The 24564-nt window shown below is 40.0% G+C and overlaps 3 protein-coding genes across 3 annotated transcripts in view; 2 read left to right on the plus strand and 1 right to left on the minus strand.

Annotated features, from left to right (window-relative positions):
* The first annotated feature begins 4135 nt into the window (after positions 1–4135).
* Positions 4136–5478, plus strand: LOC139407747 (homeobox protein Nkx-2.2a-like). Its single transcript, XM_071151604.1, has 2 exons — positions 4136–4385; positions 4867–5478. Exons 1-2 carry the CDS (start codon positions 4142–4144, stop codon positions 5415–5417), a joined length of 795 nt encoding a protein of 264 aa, XP_071007705.1. The 5' UTR covers positions 4136–4141; the 3' UTR covers positions 5418–5478.
* Positions 5479–18918: 13440 nt separating this feature from the next.
* On the plus strand, positions 18919–20128 carry LOC139407748 (homeobox protein Nkx-2.4-like). Its single transcript, XM_071151605.1, has 2 exons — positions 18919–19285; positions 19461–20128. Exons 1-2 carry the CDS (start codon positions 18919–18921, stop codon positions 20126–20128), a joined length of 1035 nt encoding a protein of 344 aa, XP_071007706.1.
* A 231-nt stretch (positions 20129–20359) lies between these two features.
* Positions 20360–24564, minus strand: part of LOC139407013 (5'-3' exoribonuclease 2-like) — a 31672-nt gene continuing 27467 nt past the window's right edge. Inside the window, exons 29-30 of the mRNA XM_071150258.1 lie at positions 22010–22193; positions 20360–21853 (exon numbers count right to left, since the gene is read on the minus strand). Coding sequence (XP_071006359.1) covers positions 21791–21853; positions 22010–22193 — 247 coding nt within the window. The 3' untranslated portion in view covers positions 20360–21790. The remainder of the gene's footprint in view (positions 21854–22009; positions 22194–24564) is intronic.

Raw genomic sequence — 24564 nt, forward strand, 5'->3', positions numbered from 1 at the left:
TGGAACACAGTTTGATGGGGAATACTCCTAGTAGATGTAAGCCAGTGTCAGTGAGTGCCAGTAGGTGACACTCTTGGCGAAGAAGTACTTCAGAGAGCAATGATGGGATTGGTTGAGGCTTTTTGTGTGGGTGTGTGTGTGTGTGCGTGTGTTTACCTGTGTATGCTTACTCCTCCCTCGTGCCGCCACTTAACAATGTTGTGGTAACAGTGTGACAGCTCCACCTAGGTGCTCTGCACCCTGGCACCACTTCATACTGGTTCTCTTCTCTCAATATTCTGTCTGGGCTGATTTCATTTTAAAACAGGGATCTGCCTGCATAAAGAATGATTAGTAAAGAATGATTCCCCTTGCCCTAAGAATTATTTATGTGATTATTTATGCCTCACAATTCTCTATGTAGCCTATTGCAAATCAATTCTGTAATAGGGTGGAACTAAGGGTTTTTGTAATGCATTTGGAATACTATGGTACTAAAGTATTTTAAATATGTCCAGAAAGTAAACTTTTTGCCTAATTAATCTGCTTACAACTCCTTAACAAATCTTCTTAGGGATAGGGGGCAGTATTTTCACGTCTGGATGAAAAGCGTGCCCAAAGTAAACTGCCTGTTACTCAGGCGCAGAAGCTAGGATATGCATATAATTGGTATATTTGGATAGAAAACACTCTAAAGTTTCTAGAACTGTTAAAATAATGTCTGTGAGTATAACAGAACTGATTTGGCAGGTGAACCTCCGAGGACAAACCATCCAGGGAGAAGAAAATTGAGGTCATAATATTTCCCATTGGTTTTCTATTGAAAGCCCTATTTAAGAGGAACCTGGTTGCAGTTCCTATGGACTGTCAACAGTCTTTAGAAATTGGTTGATGTTTTTCTTTTGAGAAAAGAAGAAGTACAACTGTTCTTTGTGAGTGTCAAGCCAAGTGGACTCTACTGTTTGGTGCGCGTGAACTGGAATGCGCTTCACGTTGTTTTTATCCGATATTGAACACAGTATATCCCGTCTTAAATTGTATCGATTATTTACGTTTTAGGATACCTTAGGTTGGAATAGGAACATTGTTTGAAGTGTTTGGATCAAGTTTACAGGTAACTTATTAGATACTTTGTAGGTATGTTGGGCGAGTTGAAACCGGTGTATTTCTGAATCAAACGTGCCAAATAAATCGACATTTTGGGGATATAAAGAAGGACATTATCGAACAAAAGGACCATTTGTGATGTTTCTGGGACATTTTGCAGTGCCAACATAAGAAGATCTTCAAAGGTAAAGCATTTATTATATCGTTATTTCTAACTTTTGTGTCGCCACCTGCCTGGTTGAAAAATAATTTTCATGTATTTGTATGCGGGGCGCTGTCCTCAGATAATCGCATGGTCTGCTTTCGCCGTAAAGCCTTTTTAAAATCTGACACTGCGGCTGGATTAACAAGAGGTTAAGCTTTATTTTGATATTTTCGGTTATCTTGAATATTGATATTTCTGTCGTTTGAATTTGGCGCTCTGCAATTTCACTGGATGTTGTCAAATCGATCCCGATAAAGGGATTGGAGCACGAAGGGATCACTAACAGGTTTTAATGTCAGAATATATCTGATATATAATTTAGCTGTTGAATCTATACAGTATTGCATAAAGAAATAGCAGAATCATCACAATATAGTTTTTTCCCCTTGCCCTAAGAATTATGTTTATTGTGTGTCCAATGTCCAGGATTATTCGGGTGCTCGGACCCTAAAGGTTAGAATAAACCAACACCGCTCTATCTGAGAACCTGCTGGGAATGGACATGTGGGATGTTTCTTTGTTTGCTCCTTTAAGAAAGCAGAGAAGCTTCTGCTTGGCCACGTCATGATTTCTCTCTCTTGGACTGAGCCCAATTGATTATGCTGAAAATTGATCCGTAGTTGCCAAATTAAAGTAGCATCATGATGTGTTGATAATAACGACAAATAAGGTTCACAATCTAGCTAACATTGCCTTTGGGCTACAAAGCTTTGGGCTACAAAGTGTGCTTTAATAAGCCATTAATCAATCGTATATCAATTACAGAAACGTCATATTTGTCCAGAAATAAAGCAGCGTACATTTGAAGGAAGGACCCTTCATGGAGTGATTATATCTCAAGAAGCAGGCAATCAGAACGTGCATGGGCACAATGAGAGGTGATTCGACTCTTTAGGCCATATAGGCAGCAGTGTGTACCATAGAGATTGTAATTCTATGGTGTGTACACTGTGAGTGAGAGAGTAAACATGTAAATATCAGTGAAGTGGTCTTGTAAGCGATAGCCTCTCGCCCTGTCTAAATGTGTTTGAGAACCGCTTTACTGGTCAAACAAATACGCAAGTGCTACCAAAGTAATAATACAATAATAATAATAATGTGTGTGTGTGTGTGTGTGTGTGTGTGTGTGTGTGTGTGTGTGTGTGTGTGTGTGTGTGTGTGTGTGTGTGTGTGTGTGTGTGTGTGTGTGTGTGTGTGTGTGTGTGTGTGTGTGTGTGTGTGTGTGTGTGTGTGTGTGTGTGTGTGTGAGGTAGAGGCTGCTGGGGTCAGAGATGAATGAAGAGATAGTTCATTGAAAGCAGTTGAACACCATGACAACCAGGAGGAACCACGGATTTATTCCAAACAGTTACGGCGCATTGTAAGGGGGGCGTCAATCATCTATTATCTTGCCCCCGAAATAAATGCTAAATCTCAGCCTGCACAAAAACTTCCAAAAGAAGCAGGACATTTGTCTACATTTCCTTCATTGTCCGCAGCTTAGCAATCGGTTTGTACGTGTGTTTGCTTAGTACGACCACCCAGGACGCCCGGAGGATTCGCTGAGAACGAGAATCATTGTCACCCACATCACATACTAGATGAGGGCATTGGAGCATAGAGAAAGGGAGAATAAAAACATATAAAAAAGAAATATTATGAACATGATAGTCAGCGTCTTATGTTGACCCAAGAGCTTATCATTCGATTTCCCACGTGAATTAAACACGACCAATTGCTGCAATAAAATAATTGTTATTGTTATAAAGAAATTGTAAGCTAATATTCCCAAGGGATATACTTGTATTACATTGTGTTGCAATGGGCATGCCAGGTGATGGATGCATGGACGGATGGAGGCTGCGCTGCAACCTGGTCTCAGAGCATTTCATATGATTCTTTAAATTCATCTGAGACAATCCATTTTGTATGAAATGTTGTGTTTCATATGGTATGTAATTACTTTAGCGTTATACGTCCACCCATCCACCCTGACCAACGACCCTACTTTTTTTTGCCTTTAAGTTATCATCTGTCTTATGTAAAACTACCAAACGTTACATATCATACTAATTTGAGTGTGGCGGATTTCCGTTTGCAATGTTACGTCTAATCTATGAGTAGGGCCTATGCGCTACTTGAGTTAAGCCTGAACCAAAATATTGACCTAAATGGATTTCATGAATTAGCCTACCCATATTACACCCCCAAAATTCACATTTCGATCTTTAGGGTAATAAAATACATCTCAAAATGATGTTTTTGCTCTTAAATAAATATTATTTGTATGACGCTTTGAAGCAATATATTTTAATGGTTTGTATGGAAATTACATGCACAAATGTCCCTCCCCATCTCGGTGATTAACTGTCCCATAATACCAGTCATCACATTTCTGAAGAACCAATGACAGAGATTCGGATGTCCCCAAACCCGAGCATTTCACACCCACAGTCTTCATCCACTTGACTCCAAGGACCCGCCTACACGCGTTGTCTTTCTCCGTTATTCCGATTCATTTTCCATTGCAGATTCAGTGTTTCTACGAACCTTATATGGACCAATCCGTCTGGCGATAGCTTCCTTTATGCCAGTGCTCCTAGCCATGCTTTATCCATGAGCCTCTCCTCTCCCCCAATTCCTGCGCTCCTCCATGACCAGCACATTGGAGTCCTCTCTACGAGCCAACGGTGAACTACTGCATGCCGATTAAGTCTCCGTTTAGCTTAACCCAAAGGACACAACCCTGAACATCTAAAAAAACGAATCTATAAATACTGTACTCTTATTCAGTTATACTGGTTCAGAACAGTAGCAGGGGAAAAAAAACGAACTCTTGTTTACAGTGCGCGCCACATACTTTCTCACGCCATGTCGTTCAGCAACACAAAGACGGGCTTCTCTGTAAAGGACATTCTGGATCTTCCTGACACCAATGGAGGTTCTGAAACGGAGGAGACTGAAGATGAGAACGAGGTGGAAACGACTGAGACTTTGACGCAAAATCCATCTTCTGAAAACACTGGAAATGTGCCCTACAAGAGCCTTTTGTGTGATGGTGGTGGTAATCCCTACTCAAGATGGCTTGCCTCCTCCAGCACCATCCAATATTCATGTGAGTAGCTTAAAAAAGTTAGTTTCGTAAACATCGAGGTATAGAACTCATTGATTTGCCTAATTCCTAGTCATAGCTCATCCGTTAAGTTATAGGCCTATGTCATTATTAAAAACATTTGCGTTCATGTTTTGGTTTGTTATGCAAAACGTCACGATTTCATTTATTTCATTTAAACATGTATTGTTTTAACTTATTAGGTTACCATTAAAGTATTAGTCTATCCATGTCCAATCAGAATTTAGAAAATTATCCATTCGAAATGCCATTTTAATTAGCCTATCTATGCGTAGAGCCTGATCAAAATATTTAAATTGTTGTCACCAATAGGCCATTGTTTTCGATCGTTAGTAGTCTCTTCAATATTTTTTAGATTCAACAAATTGCTATACGATGAAGATTTGTTTTTAGAAATGAATGTACCCCCGTTTGTTGTCAAGCCTAGTTGATTACCAGATCCACTTTGTTTCCTTCCAAACAGTGCATAGTTTGTCCGTTGATTCTCGAAACGAACCGAAATATCCAGAGCTGTCCGCGGAAGAATCCCAAGATGTCGACAGGGACGCCACAGGTGACAGCAGCGACTCGGGAAAGAAGAGGAAAAGGAGAGTGCTGTTTTCCAAAGCTCAAACCTACGAACTTGAGCGACGATTCCGACAACAGAGATATCTCTCGGCGCCGGAGAGGGAGCGCCTTGCAAATGCACTACTACTGACACCGACTCAGGTGAAGATCTGGTTCCAGAATCACCGGTATAAAATGAAGAGAGCACGCGCTGAGAAGGGTATGGAGATGGTTAATCTCGTGTCCCCAAGACGGGTGGCCATTCCCGTTTTGGTTCGGGATGGAAAGCCATGTGACACTAACAAAACTCAGGATCTCGAGGCCTCATTCAGTGCTGGAATAGCTCTGTCGGCGTATAGCGCCTATTCTCTCCATCACATGCATATGCGCTCTCACTACAGCCCCGACGCCATCTCACAGCTGCCCAGTGTGCATCACATGGCGCAAATGTACCAATGGACTTGGTAGACGATGGATACTCAAAATAACTTTGATTCAACAAAAATACGATCTGAAGAAAGGGATTGAAATTGTATCGATATTATGATCTCTATTTTACCCATATCAGAGCTAATTATTCTGTGGCCCATGGGGTCTGGACAATGTTAGGGTTCTTGAAATTCCGTTCTTTTTATAATGTTTGCCAAATGAATGTTATAAATGAATGTTATTTCTGTTGTAAAGTGCGCAAAATGCTCATATTATGAATTAATTTATGTTTTTGGGTGGACTGTTGATTGATCATGAATATTTATGGCCGTGAATAAACCTCTGTCAGTTTGATGTGGTTATTATTCCTTTATTAACCTACATTAAATGACTTTTATACCGGCCCAGTAAGGGGAATCGAACAGAACCTCGGATAGAAATGTTTCGTTATTCGTAAAAATCGCTACATACATACATGCCATTATGCACAGAACTAGATGAAAACGAGTTCCCTTTTTAAAGTAGAAGATCGTGCAAAACCTGTTTAATGACTTCCTGTATCTAATTCGGTTCAGGGTTTACGTTGGATCACAAAGCAAAAAATGGAAGCAAATAACTCTGAAGAGAATATCTTGCAAACACAGTCTGGACAATTTCGTTCATATCGAAAGTAAAAAGGGCTTTTTCGAGTTATGCAAAGGCCTACAACAAATATATATATGTTTTGTGATGTTTTCCTTACATTTCCTAATTGAAAAGCATGCATGGCTTATTACAGCACTCCAAAAGACCAATTAAGCTAGAACAAAAATATATTCTCAGTTCTCAATAACAATATTTGCTAAAACATCAAATTAATTATAGTCCATATAAACCAATTTTTTTTAAATGTCTCACTCTGTTTTTCACAGAGCAGCATTGCTTATCAATTCACAAAGAAACCCCAAATATAGAATTGAGTGCAGCTGTGGATCTTTAGGGGTTTGCACATGTAGAATAGAACAGAGAGGGGATGTTGTGGCAGTGGTGGATGGAGAGCTGTGGACGTTTTTGTTTCTATTCAGCTGTCAGTTGGGTCAGCTCATCTCAGAGTAAGGATGAGGAGTAAGTATCTCTGGGGTTTTGTAAAGGCTGTCACTTGGCTCTTTTGTGACCCTTGTTGGACACGTTGTATCCCATATGGGCAGCTGGCCTCGTGAAGGGGATCGCTAATAAAACTCAACTTGTTCTGCTTTCAAACATGCCATTGTTTCCTCCCAATGGGAAAAAAAATCATTACAAATTCATGCGGTATCCTTTCTGAGCAAAGACACCCCATTCACATATTATAACAGGGAGGTCTTATCCTGAGGTTTTTCTGTGCAACCCCTCACGCGTTCTCTCTATTTCTCACTCTATTTCGCCCCGCTCTATTTCTCATACTCTCTCTAAATATTTGAAACCAGTTTTACAAATACTTTGCTCAAACAAATATCTGTACTCACTCTAGTCATCTAAGACACGGGTCAGTGGACACCTGTACTCACCATGTACTTCAAGCAAATGTTGAAGTGATAAAGAATAAACTATAACGTTACTCGCATTCCTTATTGGGTCAATCAGCAACTGAGCGTCAAACAACTTTCTCACCACAAGATGGCAGTATATACCGTGATGAAGAAGGATCTGTATTATACTGGACAGCCCATAACAGCTCCCAGTTCCAAAATCACAAATGGTTTATAATTTAAGCAGTTTATAACTTGTTTATTCTGCATTGAGCATTTTAGACAAATGCTTTTTATGTTCAGTTAGTGTTACAAGGCAGGTGTAGGTATTTAATCAACGATATGATTTTAATGGAAAATGCGTCATATCTATATAAATCCATTTATGTTTAGAGGTTAAGAGTTTGAATATTAATTGATTAGTTGCATAGACAAATAATGGTTCCACTATGGTGTCTCTGTCAAAAGCTAATTTTGCTGAACAATCACCTTATTCAGACCAGGGCAGGCAGCAAGGGCACGTGGGACAGCAGTGAAGTGAGTGGTTTGTCCACAGAGCGGAGCAGTTGGGCAACGAAAGTTTTTGGATGAGGACACGAACGTTCTCATTTACTAGCGATATTGTAACCTGCTTGAGGTCATGGTGGGGGGTAATAGTGACATGCAGTAACAACCTCTGTATGTGAATTTGTGTCTTTCAGAGCGGTTGGCGTTTTTTATCAACTTGCTTCTATCACTTTCTAGCACATCCGGCTGGTTTACGGAGCAGTTTACAGAGTGGTTAGCTGCTCCCGAGTGGCTTCAGCGTCAGGTGTCACTACCGTTCCTGGTTCGAATCCAGGCTGTATCACATCCGGCCGTGATTGGCAGTCGCATAGTGCGGTGCACAATTGGCCCAGGTTTGGCTGGGGTAGGCTGTCATTGTAAATATGAATGTGTTATTGGCTGACTTGCCTAGTTAAATAAAGGTTTTAAAAAAACAAGCCAGCTAGCTTTGTGGCCATGGACTGTGCACCTTCCATTGTTTAGCTAGCTGGTTTATGTTTTCCTTTGGAAACCAGGGCAGATGAAGGAAACATTCCACAAATGCTGTTTACGTTGATATCTATACTGAATGAAGCCGTTAAGGGACCTCATGGGCACCTTTAACTTTTTCACTTAATTTAAGGAGGAAATTCACCTGAACATGTTTTGTGCAACTTATTTACATTTAAGGAACTTTAAGGGAGAAGATAAGTGGAAAATGTACCTGTGGTGTTTCATGCAACCGGGCCCTGATCCTCTGGAAGGAGCATTATGAGTCATCATCCAACCCCTCCTGGACAATGGCTACACCCCCCCATGTTTACTCAGTGCCCTCTCCACCTCTGTCATACCCACAGCACGGTGGCGCTCTGGAAGTCTTGTCTACTTGTCTAAGCGTGGCCTCGCTTGGCTGCTTGTCGCCCACACACTCTCAAGAGCTCTTCACTAGGGATCCGACCGACGCCGCAGTCCAAGCACACAGCCAAACTGGGGTGGGTGTCCCAAACGGCACCTCTATAGTGCACTATTTTTTGACCAGGGCCCATAGGGAATGGTGTGTCATTTGGGACATACCCTGGGTAGAATGCATGTGTACGCTACTTGGCTTCTCAACCACAGCTGTCCTTGGGGTAACGTGATGCGAAAGTGACAATGTCTGTGGTAAACAAAAACAAAAAAAGTATGCATTTTGACTATTGTATGGAGCGAGACATTGTGGCGTAGTCTTGACCTCGGACCTGAGCGATGGACGGATTGCATAATATAATGTTTACATACCCTACATTACTCCTCTCATATGTATATGTATATATGGTACTCTATATCATCTACTGCATCTTTATGTAATACATGTATCACTAGCCACTTCAAACTATGCCACTTTGTTTACATACCCTACATTACTCATCTCATATGTATATACTGTACTCGATACCATCTACTGCATCTTGCCTATGCCGTTCTGTACCATCCCTCATTCATATATCTTTATGTACATATTCCTTTATCCCTTTACAAGGTAGTCGTTTTGGAATTGTTAGGCTAGATTACTCGTTGGTTATTACTGCATTGTCTGAACTAGAAGCACAAGCATTTCGCTACACTCGCATTAACATCTGCTAACCATGTGTATGTGACTAATACATTTGATTTGATTTGATTGTGCAAGGGGGGAGCAGCTGAACTCAATAACACAACCTAACAGAGCCAGGCCTTTATTGTGGATTAAATATACCCAGATGTAGGACCCCTTGTTCATCATGTTCAACACAAAATGTTCTCTTAAAGTATTTTTTTTTCTTTTTTTGACATGGTGTAGGGAAATATATCCTGTTAAATACATGATGCAACAAAACTCAATGACGTTGGATCAACTTTTGTTGTTGTCGCATGCACTGAAAATCTACTTTTGTTCATAGATTCCATAGATTCGTCTGTGTTGTGTGTTATGGTGTCCATCGGGACACACTGGGAGAGTACTGAGGGTCAGAGGTCGACGATCACTCTTCCCCATCCCCCACCCCGGCTATAGTGTGAGTCTTTAACGGCAGCCCCATCTTCCCCTGGCTGGGAGATGGAAGCTGGGCTGGCCAGGACAGGAGCCAGGTGGTCTGGATCCCTCCTGTGAGTGGCTTGAGTGGCTGCCTTTCCAAGAGCTCCGGGAGCACAGCTGCTTGTCCCATTGCTCTTCACAAGAGCAGGGGATTAAATGGAGAAGAGAGAGAATGAGGGACAGAGCGAGAGAGAGAGAGAGAGAGAGAGAGAGAGAGAGAGAGAGAGAGAGAGAGAGAGAGAGAGAGAGAGAGAGAGAGAGAGAGAGAGAGAGAGAGAGAGAGAGAGAGAGAGAGAGAGAGAGAGAGAGAGAGAGAGAGAGAGAGAGAGTAGACATTGAAAAACTGGAAATCTAAGGGAGAGGGTAAATAGTAGGCCAATGCCAGTCAGACGTGCACCAGGTTTGTGAGAATGGATGGGTTTCACAAAATAGCATTTTCGAAATTTGAGTTGAAATATGAATTCAAATAGGAACATAATATAAATTTTCACCTCAACTCAATTGTGGTATGAGCACCCTTTACCTGGTATAAAATGTTTTCTTATAGTGAGGAAGTAACTGCAGAAAAACCTGGGCCAAATGTACTAGTTTTCCTACAGCTTCAATGTTAGGAACTCTAATGATAATACGTAGGGAGTCACACATAGAGAGGAATGGCCCTGACAACAACAACAAAAAGGATCTTAGGGTGCAATTAACCACATAGAGGTCAGAGTCTATTTGCCAAGGGTTCTATTGGGAGATCCTCCATATAACATAATAACTAAAATCATTACAGCCTATAGAGTGTTAATGATGTCTCTCACAGGAGGGATAAACTGTCGGGAACTGTTCTGCCAGGTGGGTGGAAATCCACTGTAACTGTCTTTTCACACCATAATGACGGTGTCTCCGTAACACAAAAGAGAACACACAACGTGATTAGTCTCATAATATCAATGCCTCATTTCAAATACTGCATTTTTCCTGAAGGCAATCTTCTTCGGTTATCTGGGACAGGGATATGGGTGATTTAGATGAAAATGCAATCACTCTCCTGAGTGTTTACGTGGTTTGCTAAATGAATTGTGACGTGCACTCCTAAAGAATTGGCCAGAGAAATCAATTTAATTGAGATACCAACACTGCAAAGTGCCACTTGTCTTTATACTCGCTGTTGGACACTTTGTGGCTGTGCTTTTTATTACAGTGTATTAGATCAAGCGGCAGAAAGTCATATTACACCTGAATAACCTGACTGAAATAGTGATAATATCCATCATATTACATATTACATTATATTCAACATGATATAATTATTATATCATCAGCATATAAAGTTGTACTATGCTCATAAGGCATTTATAAGGTATATTCTTCAAGAATCAATGGGTATATCCTACACTGAACAAAAATATAAACACAACATGTGAAGTATTGATCCCATGTTTCATGAGCTGAAATAAAAAAAGCACAAAAAGCTTATTTCTCACAAATGTTGTGCACAAATTTGTTTACATCGTTGTTAGTGAGCATTTCTCCTTTGCCAAGATAATCCATCCACCTGACAGGTGTGGCATATCAAGAAGCTGATTAAACGGCATAGCCATTACACAGGTGCACCTTGTGTTGGGGACAATAAAAGGCCACTCTAAAATGTGCAGTTTTGTCACACAACACAGATGTCTAAAGTTTTGACGGAGCGTGCAATTGGCATGCTGACTGCAGGAATGTACACCAGTGCTGTTGCCAGAGAATATGAATGTGCATTCCTCTACCATAAGCTGCCTCCAACATCATTCTTATGCCCTACAAGGCCCACCCATGCCTGCACTCCTGCCCAGTCACGTGGAATCCATAGATTAGGGCCTAATGAATTTATTTCAATTGACTGATATATTCTTTATATGAAACGTATTTTAGTAAAATCTTTGAAATTGTTGCATGTTGCTTTTATATTTATGTTCAGTGTACATATCATTACCACAGAACAGAAGTACATCTTACAGACTGTTCTCATGCTCCTCACAGTATGCTATGGGCTACGGCTCAGCTGTGTGAGGCTGTAGTGTACAGCCGTCACATTACACCCTGCATCTGCAAACTCTAAATTGGCCAGAATGATACAATGACTCACATCAAAGGCACAATCACAGTTCATTTGAAGTGCATGCACAATGCACCAGGGCAAGGATCAGCCATGTCCAGCGAAGTGGTCTTCTTCCCAGAATACAAACATCTTCCTTGTTCTTGGTGGATGTCTTTGCATATTCATGCCTTTCCAAGTGGCCCTTTAATTATAGACTGCAGATTCATATTCATTGGATCTTTGTTTTGTACAGATGTTTTCTAGCCACATGTGCAGGAATAAGAATGGGTAAATATTTCACCACGGTAACTCTCAATTTGTTTTCGCAATAGGGGAAAGAATCACAATAGAACATGTTTATACAGTATATACACACATATACGTTTATTTTTTGTTATAATATATACCATTTATTGGCTTAACAAGGACATTGAAGAAGGTGGTATAAAATACAATAAATATCCACATTCCCTATCAAACCAGCATTGATGCTTTGCCTCAAGGTGTCAAAAAATTAAAAAAGACTAAACATAGGCTATCAAAAGAGCTGTTGTACATTTGTGCTGGGATGTCTGGTATCCAGCATCGAGGAGAGAGATATATGGAGAAATACCCAGAACTGGAAATACATATTGATGTGTGTGCTCTTTAGGTGATTGGACCTGATATTGATTTGTGTTTCATAGAAACACCTGAGAAAGATGGCCTTGTGATAGGCTATATAGCTACAGTATAGGCGTATATAGGCTATAGGCCAATCGTCATCATTATCGTCATTGGTACAACTCGTCTAACAGCTTACTAGGCTATTTGGTGATTGCTGGTGCAATTCAAAAACAATATCCTATAACATTAACTTTTCTTGAGATCACAGGTGGACCAGGTGGATGACATTGTTTTATATGGATGAATAACAAATGGCTCGTTCCACTATTCCTGTGCCTTTTGAGAAGTGTAACTTGGTAGAAAAAACAAAAAAACATCTGCAGTAAGTGACTTTTAAGTGCTAAATAAAGTAACTGTGTTGACCGTCACAAGTTAAGGTTAAGTTTAGGCATTAACTCAGACTTCTTAAGGTTAGGGCTAAGGTTTGGGATAGGCTTAAAACAAAAAATATAAACAAATAAAAATAAACGACTTTCTATCGCTGGATTCCAACATTCAACCTTTGGAATCAGAGGATCCTTACTCCTGTCCGTCATCCCCAATCCACAACGCCCTAGAAAAAAACGAAACCTACTTGAAGGTAACAGTGCTCATTGTTGCCCCTAGTGGACGGTTTCCATGACATCTCCCGACGTCCTCAGACATCTATGGACGTCCAACACTGATTTGTTTCACGGGTAACCTGTCTGGCCATAAAAATAGTAGAACTAGCTCACCGCGTTTACGCGATGATTTCACTATAAGATGTGCAATGTCTCTTTGAATTTTTTTGGTTTTATTAGGCCTAGATTCAATCAGATCAAGCGTTAACCTGCGATAGCACACACCCAGCATAGCGGATGTTTGGCGATGTCAGCGGTGGAACTGTGCTGGAGCCATCAAATCAGTGAGCAGCTGCTCTAGCGATCATTCTCGCTAAACCACACCTGCCCCACTCCTGTTAGACTTTCAGAAAGAGAGTGTATGCTATAGAATATGACGCTCAAATTGTAAAATCATTCAAAAAAACAATGAGGATTTCTTTAATCCTAATCAAGGTGTAGATGACTTCTCACATTCCAGTGTTCAAACTTGGAAACAAGGCTGCATGAGATTTATCTTAATGCGACTCAGTGCAGCCAATGGCAATCTCCGCTTGTGGGATTTGACAGTTCTAATGCAGTTCCACCTTCAACAACAACTATGCGGATATCGGCTAAAGCGGATATTATTGAAAACTAGAGTTTAGTTCACGTTACATGGTTGACCTTAAAATGCGGGACATACTTAAATGAATCACTAATCATATGAAATAGCCGAAATAATAATCTTCAGAAATGACTTTGTCAAAGCAACAAAGTAACTAGGGCTTTACAATGATGGGGAAACTTTACAATGTGGGGATTAAATGAGTTCAAATCTTCCTAGAAGTGACACAGAGTTGACGGAGGGCACTTTAGCAAACCTTTGTTCATATAACAAATCTGATGAATTAAAATGCCCTGTGGTCTATATTAAAAAGGACTTCAGTTAATATAAAAGGTTTCTAAAATAAAATATTGGTGCATGGTTTCTACTTAAAATGTCAAAAGGGACGCAAAAGGCACTCTTTTCGAGGAACAGACCCACCCAAACGGTAAACCCGTTTACAAAAAGATTATGGCATTCGACCAATTGCACTTCCAAAATATTATTTTTTTTACAATAAAGAAAAAAGAGTTAAAACGCACAAAGAACATTAGCTTAGATCGGTAAAGTTTCCGTTTTGTTATTGTTAATGCACGACATTTCTTGGTGGAGGTGTACATATAAATAGTTATATTTATTCTGATAGAATAAAGACCTCCCAACTATCTAAAGTATTAAGCCTATGTACGATAATTGATTTGATCACATCGGCTGCTGATATCATCAAATCGCACTTTTAATAAATACACTTTAAATCCACACTTGGTCCAATGCTAAAGCCCCCGTCCCCCTTAACATATAAGCATCATTTAATTTATAATATAAGAAACATGAATTAAAATACAAATAATACTGGAGTGGATGAGAGGGTCTTGACTGAGGAGGCTTGGCACACACGTTTATCACTTCATCTATGCTACTCATGAAAGAAGATTAAACAGTTTGGTGCAATAATCTGAAATTCACATTGGCGAAATCTAAATACAATAAAGCAATCAATTAAAGCCGCCCATGGGCCGAAAGCTTGAGAAAAAGCTGCTATCTACTTCTAATAATACGTCTATACTATTATTATTTGCTACAGTAGGATAGTAGTAATTAGGCTGTCAGCACTTTATATAGTGAGTATACAGCCTATACAATTTTCTGGAAAAGATGGCACACAGTAGGCATCAATGGTGTCTATAATACAACTTTTTCATTCGCAATGCTTAAAATGCTCTTTACAAGTTACCGAAGTGCTTCCATTATATCAATAAAAAATATGACAGGTTTGTGAAATAATATATTAATATGTCATAAGCTAAAACAATTCTCTATTATCCATCATTCTTTGGTGACAGGCTTGTCTACATTTGATTCCAAAGCAATGATTAATTTTGCCATGATGTTTCTTCCGAATGTCAACATTTTGATTAGTAGACTATACTTAATTCACCACTGTATCAACTAAATTCATATTCCAATTCTTGATTTATTAGTTTAGGCTACCACTGCCCTCTCCAGACCACCAACGCGATTTTTCTCGTGCCTGCTCAAAAAGCTATTTTGATAGGGTTTATAGGCTAGCCTACCTCCAAGTTATAGCAACCGTGCACCTGCCGTGCAACATTAATATGTAAATGTGACTTCTCTTTTGAAACATATTGCCATTATTTACAATTCTGTTAGACAGTGTCATCGGCAAACATAGCCTAGGCCCTCCGTTGAGCAAATACCCACAGCTTTTGGTGTAATTGAAATTAACTAATCGTTCATAAGACATTGCCCAAACAAAGAGAGCAGGCCTACAGGTTGATTGTAGTCATGGGGGGCCTTTTCCATCGTCCGGTGCACATGGAATGATGTTGCAACACGATTCGATGCCTTTGGTAGCTTGCCGCACTGGCGCGTAGCTTAATACAGCTGCCATTTGTCTTGCGAAGAGCTGGGATTCCACTTCTGTAAGTGTTTCGCCTGAGAAAGGAATATACCACAATTGTCCAACATTCTGAAACCGTCGAACAGTGTTTGCTACAAAAATACTCCAGTGAATAATTTCCATCCATCTTGTTTCTTTCTTGTTGCCCTCACCGTGACATGAAAGTTGAGATCATAGCTTTTCATTTTGTTGAATTGGGTTAACAAGCACGGACTCCACACAAGCTCATTTGCTTCACTTACATCTCCGGTGCATTAGCAGGAACGGTTCAGGACCCGGGCCCTCACTCTAAGCGCAGAACCCCTTTACTGACCTCTCCAAATCTCTCTCATGTTATTGAGCCAGTGGTGGCGGAATGCATCAAGTGCCCCATTGACAGCAAATATGCCATCCCTCTACTCCAAGACGTTCGGGATCTTTTCAAATATAACCTCAAAAGAGTTGCTTGCGTTTTTTTGTATATTATCTAAAAATGTTCGATATGCAAGTAGGCTGTGCGTTTATGGGGGATAGAGAGGTGATGCAAAATTATAGGGCTAGTAAATAGCACAACGTTAACACAATTCAAAGATCATTCCGAATTCCCACTATAGTTAGTTACTGAAGGCTACTGTCACCTCAAGAGAATCGGTCATTGCTGGAAAGTCCAAACACAGGCCTCTATCATTGAGGGTCATTGTTCTGATTAGTGCTCGAGTGTCTCCTATCTTCTTTACCAATCAAAATGTCTGTTTTGCTTTGTGCTATATTAATTACGGTGCAAATGTTGATCTGATTACAAGTGATACTGAATTTACTAGCTAGTGGAAAACAGTATGTAGTCTAAATGGAACATTACTTGGACTTGTTTCATAATATGAAACTCAACGAAAGTTATAGGCCTATAGATAGCCTATGGGGTATATTTAGATAATGATGTAGCCTAATAATGTAATAACACTAAAATACATTCCTATAGGCTACGATTTTGACCTATTATGGGTTTGTATATATAAATAAATGGTGTAACATATCAAGAAGAACCGTAATTATCCTATCGGGTTTCCATAGCTACACCAACGACTGGGTTATGGAACACCAATCTAGCATAACAATTTGAGTCTAATTTTACCGGTTGAATTAATATTGATCAAATTAACATTCATTCAAAAGTTACAGTAAATGAAAACATCAAGACAAAAACAAGTTACCTGCAATAAGCTGGAATTCAACAGACCCGAGCTGGAAAGATTCCCTTTTCATGCTATATACCAGCACAAGCGATAGTGGTACATAAAATGGAAAAACATTTTGTGAATATAGGCCTATGTATTTATGGTCCCGAGACATGCAAGTTTCAATAGAAAGACCGAAGTCATTATTGCTATTTTTGTTATCGAATATTTCTCTGTGCAGTCATGATAATGGGAACGTGGTTGAAATGGAAGAAATGTGAGTGCAGTAGCCCATAACCATACCTTTTGAAAGGTCCACAAGATTGAGCGGTTTGGTTATTTGCATGGGGCTACATCCAGGAAAAAGACCGAAAAGAGCCATCCACCACAATACAATTCGTTTATTACATGGCTCATTCAACAGATGCATTATGGAAAGCAGACAACTAAGATTTTATCCGATCTGAACATATTTTTACAAATGAGCATTATAGCCGATGCTACAATTGTGCTAGGCTGAAAACTGATGTAGCCTAGACCTAACAAAAAATGAAAGAGCAAAATGGTATTAAAATTAAATTCTTGATAAATGACATTAGGCTATAGCCAATCAGAATTTTAAAAAGTGGTCTACAGAAAAATTGCCCAACCCTACATCTTGACTAAGCAAGATCGCCTATCAGACAGAATCAAGACAAGAATCAAGAAAATACGTTTTATATGATTTATGATTACCATACTTGGCCTAAAATCTGAAAAATTCACATTCACAAAACAATTATTTAATTCTAAAAAAATTAATGTTGAATATGCATGTGTGTGGGCTGCACAAATGTGACTGTGCTTCAGCACTTGTCATTTCCTGGTCTTGCCACCTCTTTCTGCCACAGGGATTTTAGCATATAGACTACCGCTATCTGCACGGATAAGAAATTATCAAGTATAATTCATTTAAAACAGATTGACAAAAGATAATTTCACGGAAATCAACTCACCTGTTGTCAAGTCAATACCTCTCAAACATTCGAGGTAGCCTAAAAATGATTTAGACAGTTTTATAGTAATTTAAGTCGCGAAATCACCGTATGGCCTATATTTTACCTTTTTAAAATGTTCAGATTAGCCTGCATGCGGCTCGCATAGCCTACCTCTGAAGCATTGGATGAGCAGGTGAACTCGTTTCTCACTGGGCACAGACGTCAGTTTAAAGACCGTTTTTGGTTGAGCTGTCAACTTATTTTCATTCAATGTGAAATCAACAAAATGTCACCATGTCATTGGATTTAGGTTAAACGTTGGGTAAAAAAAAATCGCTTATGTTGACAACTTTTCCACCTTCATTCAACGTCACACACATTTTGTTGTTTAAATGACATGGAAGCAACGTTGATTCAACCTGCCGTTGTCCGGTGGTCTACCAGAGATAAATGACCATTATAGATCAAAGTAAATGGCAACAATGAGTTATTAACTCAATTAGCATGCTATTGGTGATCCATCTTTTTGATTTTAAAATAGATAAGGACTTAATACACATTTAATTGTCTTTGATGAATCTCGTTCACATCAAGGACTGAACTTTGATTTGAATCCATGCCATCTTTGCGGTGTAGGACATTGTGCCATAGGCTACTCTATCCGTTCCCATATCCACAATTAAATAGGCCTAATTGGAAAGTACCAGGATGACTGGACAAGTAAGCAAAAGTGGAATCTGTTTGTCTTCCAATAGGTGACACATTAAACGCGATTAATAACATAGGGTTGGTTATTTTCACATCTAATAAAGTATTATTTTAAAATACTAATCCATTGTATTGTCTGATTACATTTTGTAAAGAAGCAAAAATAATATAATTTTTATGATCGTTATTGTATGGGGTAATGCAAGCCTACCAATTTGTCAATTGAAAAATATATATAATCACACCCTTAAATGCAGAATGTGACAGCTTGGATGGTGAAAGAAAGTATTCATTGTGGTGCCTGATTCGGTCTCTGGTGTCTGTTCGAAGAGCTCTCGAGTTAAGAAAAAGGTTGCCATTTTATTTTTTGGCTGGAGCAACAGCTTTACCCGAATGCACCAAAACTATAGCCCATTGCCTCACTTGAAATCCGACCAAAGAATAAAAAAATATATACTTTTCGAATTAGTTCCATATCACATGTATTTATCAAATTGACGTTTAAACCATCTAAATTACATCTTGCTTATCTTAACTCAAAACTAAAATGTTCCTAAATTACCCGGTTAAAATGTCAATGCCCATTGTTGGCATGTTTGGCTCGTTGCTCCGCCCCTCGTGTTTGTCGTAAACCTGGCGCCTGGCTAGAGTCAAGACAAGATAAGAGCGCCCAAGGCTCCCCTCCTTCTCCAAGGCGATCCATTGGAAATCTCAGACGGACTCCCAAGTACTCTTGTAGGTGTCCTGCAGCAGAGACACAACACTACGGTCGGACTTGTTCCGCGTTCAGCCAAATTCACCTGCGGGCTAAACCATGTCCTTGAGCCCAAAGCACTCAACTCCTTTCTCAGTGACAGATATTTTAAGCCCGATCGAGGAGACCTACAGAAAGTTTGGAGGCATGGACAGTACAGGGAACCTCGCGTCTTCGCTGGGCGCATACCGACAAACTCAGGTGTCTCAACCAGGCATCCAGCAGCACGCCATGTGCCATAACACCGGTGTGGGGAGCACCTATCACATGCCACACAGCGTCTCCCAATTTTCCAGTGCCATAGGAGGCTACTGTAATGGGAGCATCGGGAATATGGGAGACCTCCCGTCTTACCAAGACACAATGAGAAACGGCGCAGCAGCAACTGCATGGTATAGCGCAAACACCGAACCCCGCTACCCAACAAGTAAGTTGAACAAGTAGCCTTTGATGTTACTCTTAAATGCAATTCGTTTTGAATAACTTAAATGTAAACTACAACTTGAAATGGTGATTAATTGAATTGCGCACCACGATTAAATTCAAATAATTTAAAACTAAACCGGTATCTAATATGCATTTATTTAACTGTGCCATTGAAGTTTCTAGATTCATGGGGGCTACCACTGGGATGAACATGACCGGGATGGGGACATTGGCAGGGATGGATGCCACCAAATCCATGGTCACCTTACACTCTGCGCCCAGGAGAAAACGACGGGTGCTCTTCTCTCAGGCCCAGGTGTACGAGCTGGAGAGGCGCTTTAAGCAGCAGAAATACCTGTCGGCACCCGAGAGAGAACACCTGGCAAGCATGATCCACCTGACACCGACCCAGGTAAAAATTTGGTTTCAGAACCACAGGTACAAAATGAAACGCCAGGCAAAGGACAAAGCGAACCAGCAGATTCAACAGGAGAACGGCAGTGTGTGCTCACAGCAACAGTCACCGAGGCGGGTAGCAGTCCCGGTTCTCGTGAAGGATGGCAAACCCTGCCAGAACGGGTCAAGCATAACGACGTCTGGGCAACAGCAGGTGCAGCAGCAGCAGAACGTGTCCGGTGGTGCGATGACGGCATCGGGAAGTGCGGTGGTTAATCACCATAATCAGCAGGTGAATAATCCGTTATCATCCGAAGAATTGGAGGAAATGTCCCCCAGTTCCCCTATCCTACACAGCCAGATAAACATGGCTCAGACAGACGCGGCTCTCCTCGAGTACACCAATAACATGGTCAGTTCAAACCTGCTTTATGGCAGAACTTGGTAAAAGGGAGAAACCTGCCATTTTATATTTTCATTCTGGAGAATACATCAAGTGGATTTTAAGACGAACAAAAACATCGGGAAGGACAGTGATCGTTGGTGACATGGACAACAGAAGCACCATACTTCCTTGACATTTGAGAGGTGCATAGACCACCTATTTTTAAGAAAGTCGACCGTGCGTGTTTTACTTTTGAAGAGTTTTTGATAAAAAAATGAGACTCCAAGCACTCGGTGACGGTGTGAAGGGAGTGAAGTTTTATTTGTTGGAATTAAATTCTTTAAGGACACATTGAGGGTATCAGGCCAAAGTATTGTAATATTTCGATGAATGAACCTGAACTGTATATATAGTTAACACATTTCATGTGACAGTGAGTTTTTAAACGAAATATTTGTTCGTTCATTTTTTGTAAATTACAAATGTGATGGCTGCATAGCATACATATATACAAATCACAATCCAGTTGAACTAACAATAAATTGCTTGACATGTAAGCATATCTGCTTATTCATGTGGCACATGCGGATGTAACAAAGTTCACGTGTAGGTTATAGCGCAATTTTGATTAAGACGTTGGCCTAATGCAATCACATTTGTTATTAGTCCTTATCACCCAATTATTGAACGATAGAGTCAAAATATAAATTCCAATATTTCTTACCATTACAAGCAGGCCTGGTTAAGTAAACAAATATTTAAGCACGTAGTGTATAGCATGATAAAGTCCCAAAATGCAAGACTATTTGCAGGAAATTTAAAATTGGAACGTGACTGATTTGGCCAAACAATGGAAAACAAAGATGAAAGGCGAGAATTTTCAAACTACTGTAATAACTGGAGCTCAATTGTTGTTTCACATTTTCAATAAATATAATTTGTTATTCGTGGGCTCTTTGATTTGAACATTTGAAATATAAGCACGCAAAAATGCTAACTATTAGTGATAAATTTGCCTAGTTTATAATAACAGGGTCCGCATTAAATAAAGGGGCACTGAATGGCCTATTATGTATATTTATTTAATATAAAATAAATTAAATCTATTTAAAGGACCATAAAGTTACTTATGTTCCTGTGAAACTGGGAGAGACTGATTTATTAAAACCGGTAGGAAATGAGATATGGTTTCTGATTAGGCTATGTAATTATGTCGCAAACAAAGCCTCTATGCAACTGCTATGGAGCTGTCAATCCAATAAATTTTGAATTGACAAAAAAACAAAAACATTCGAAAATAATTAAACCATTGTCCAAAGACTTGCTATGTTTATGATTTAGGAATATTTAGTTTACATTTTTCAATGAATGCTTCACATCAGAAAGCTTATGGCGATTGTGAGGATTGATAGGAGGAATATGATTTGAAAATGTAAGGTATATGTGATGCAAATAGCTGAATCGTTTAATTTGGCTATATTTATGAACATTTGAAATAAAATATTAATCTAAATTAGGGTCAATATCAACTTTACAAACAAACTGACAATGACACAATTGTCTTGACTCACTTGTATTTCACAAGTTTTACAGGCATTATTCTTAAAAATTCAGTACATAAGAACATTTTCAGAATTATTAAAAGAAAACAAGTAAAACAGCCTGAAAGACAAATATAGCGAGAAAAAAAAATCATATTCGCCTTCTGCCCATCTAAGTCTAAATTTAACTCCAATTATATCTTCTTGCTGGGGGTGGCAAGGGGTAATTCCGTCCAGCGCTGTATCCCTGTAAAACACAGAAAGGACCAAACCGGTCAGAAGGGCTGCACAATAAACAAAGCATAAAGGGCAAAGACGGCAGCCATTAGTGCAGTATAGTATGTGTAAATTATCTGGAGGTGTCCTCCTCGTCAGGTGGATATGGTCAAAGTCAAGTCATTACCGGTTGTCCTCCACGGTCGTCTCTGCGGTCTCCTCTACGGTCATCCTGACCACGTTGTTGGTGGTAGCCACTCTGACCCTGCCCCCCTCCATGGCCTCCTCTCTGCATGTTCTGCTGGTAGGCAGCTCCCTGGGACTGCATCGACCGGTCCCAGCCGTGCCCACCACTACCACTATACTGCTGCCTGCGGGGGAACAAACATTAAAATTGTCGTTTTGGATTTTACATTTATGGACTGTATGCCTACATTTGCAATTCGGTTCTTAACTGCCATGTTGTAGAAGATTACTAAAACTACATCACTGCCAATTTGCCTTTGATTCTAAAACAATTACATCTAGCTAATGACTAGGGCCGGAATGATACCAGTATCGCAATATCTTTTCCATGGCGAAAATTAAAACACGAAGCAGACTAAAATCTTTGGTCCTTTAGAAACCTGCTGTATGTAAAATATTGTGTTCCATAGTTTGGAAAAGAAATACGCGACTGGATGACAACATAACGTTAGTTTCCAACAAAAGTTCAATCCACTTCGTGTTTCCTTGTCGCGATCCTGGTATCGTCCCGGCCCTACCCAAATAAACAAATCAGAATTTGTATTGAATTCTAAAGAAAGTTCAGTCTTTCCTCCTAATTGACAGCTACAAAACACATTTGCCATGCTGGACAATTTGGGCTTTAGGCCCTCCCTGCATTTGTCCTACCCATTTAGTCTAAATATGTCAGAGCACCTGATCAGGAGCAAAAAGAAAATATATGTTTCAAGTTCTATTGATGCAGCCTTCAAAATTGACCGTGGTGACCTAGCAACATCCCTGCTAATTGGTATAGACCTGGAGATTGAATTCATAAAAAGAAAAAAAGAAAAGGGCCACCCATTTCACATGATTGAAAGTATAAAAATATTAAATTAATGCCAGAGTATGAAATAAACCATACATTTACATGTGGCTTGAATCATGAACTGCATTCATCCCTGAAATGAGGACACCACATTTCCTGTGTGTGATGAGCACACAGTGGGTCTCCATGAATAACGCCTCAGCAATGTGTCCATCCATAAGCCAAGCCACCACATTAAGGTCTCATCTTATTCACTACAATTGGCCAAGGAAAAAGTAGGAACCGTTGTCGAGGGGCCCATCCCTCATTATTGAACCATGTCACATTCTTCCCCAATGCCAGACTTAACAGAGCACTGGAATCTGTAATCCCTCCTCAAAGTTCCTTATGAGTTGCATTTCGGTCCCGTTCGTATAAGTAGTTAAAAGAAACCGTTTTCAATTCTCCCACTAATAACTAGTGACCTAAGGTGACGGAGAGCCACAATAGGCCTGGTAGGCCTGAAAATTTGAACCAAAGAAGCTGATTAGTCCTTCAAGAGGTCTGGAGCCAGAAACAATGGCGGGTCTGTGCGGACACAGTGGCTGTGGTGCAGAAATGTTACCGCTGGAGCAGTATTAGTGATGCCTCATTAAGTCGGCCAAACCTCAAGAGAAATTTGTTTAGCACTCCCAAATTGTTAATTCATCTCTAAGCCCCCCCATGGTGCAGCCCAGTGGGCTCAACTAATATAGGAAGGCCTGTCATCTACCTGGACATTAAGTGTGACTCCGTAGTCACCACTAAACCACTGGAATATTCTCTACTAACCACATACAGTAACAGTCAAAAGTTCAGACACCTACTCATTCAAGGGGTTTTCTTTATACTTACCATTTTCTACAAAGTAGAATAATCGTGAATATATCAAAAACTACGAAATAACACATTTGGACTCATGTAGTAATCAAAAAAAAAAAGTGTTAAATAAATGAAAATATTTTATATTCTTCAAAGTAGCCACCCTTTGCTGTCATGAGAGCTTTGCACACTCCTGGCATTCTCTCAACCAGCTTTTCCAACAGTCTGGAAGGAGTTACCACATATGCTGGCTGCTTTTCCGTCACTCTTCGGTCCAACTCATCCCAAACCATCTCAATTTGGATGAGGTCAGGTGATTGTGGAGGCCAGGTCATCTGATGCAGCACTCCATCACTCTCCTTGGTCAAATAGCCCTTACACAGCCTGGAGGTGTGTTTTGGGTCATTGTTCTGTTAAAAAATTAAAATGACAGTCCCACTAAGCGCAAACCAGATGGGATGGCATATTGCTGCAGAATGCTGTGGTAGCCATGCTGGTTAATTGTGCCTTGATTTCTAAGTAAATCACTGAGTGTGACCAGCAAAGCACCTCCTCCTTCATGCATCACAGTGGGAACCACACATGCGGATATCATTCATTCACCTACTGCGTCTCACAAAGCCACGGCAGTTGGAACCAAAAATATCATATTTGGACTCATCAGACCAAAAGGACAGATGTCCACCGGTCTAATGTCCATTGCTCGTGTTTCTTGGCCCAAGCAAGTCGCTTCTTATTGGTGTCCTTTGGTAGTGGTTTCTTTGCAGCAATTCGACCATGAAGGCCTAATTCACGCAGTCTCCTCTGAACAGTCGATGTTGAGATGGGTCTGTTACTTGAACTCTGAAGCATTTATTTGGGCTGCAATG

This window comes from Oncorhynchus clarkii, chromosome 4 (assembly GCF_045791955.1).
Source record: "Oncorhynchus clarkii lewisi isolate Uvic-CL-2024 chromosome 4, UVic_Ocla_1.0, whole genome shotgun sequence".
Lineage (NCBI taxonomy): Eukaryota > Metazoa > Chordata > Actinopteri > Salmoniformes > Salmonidae > Oncorhynchus > Oncorhynchus clarkii.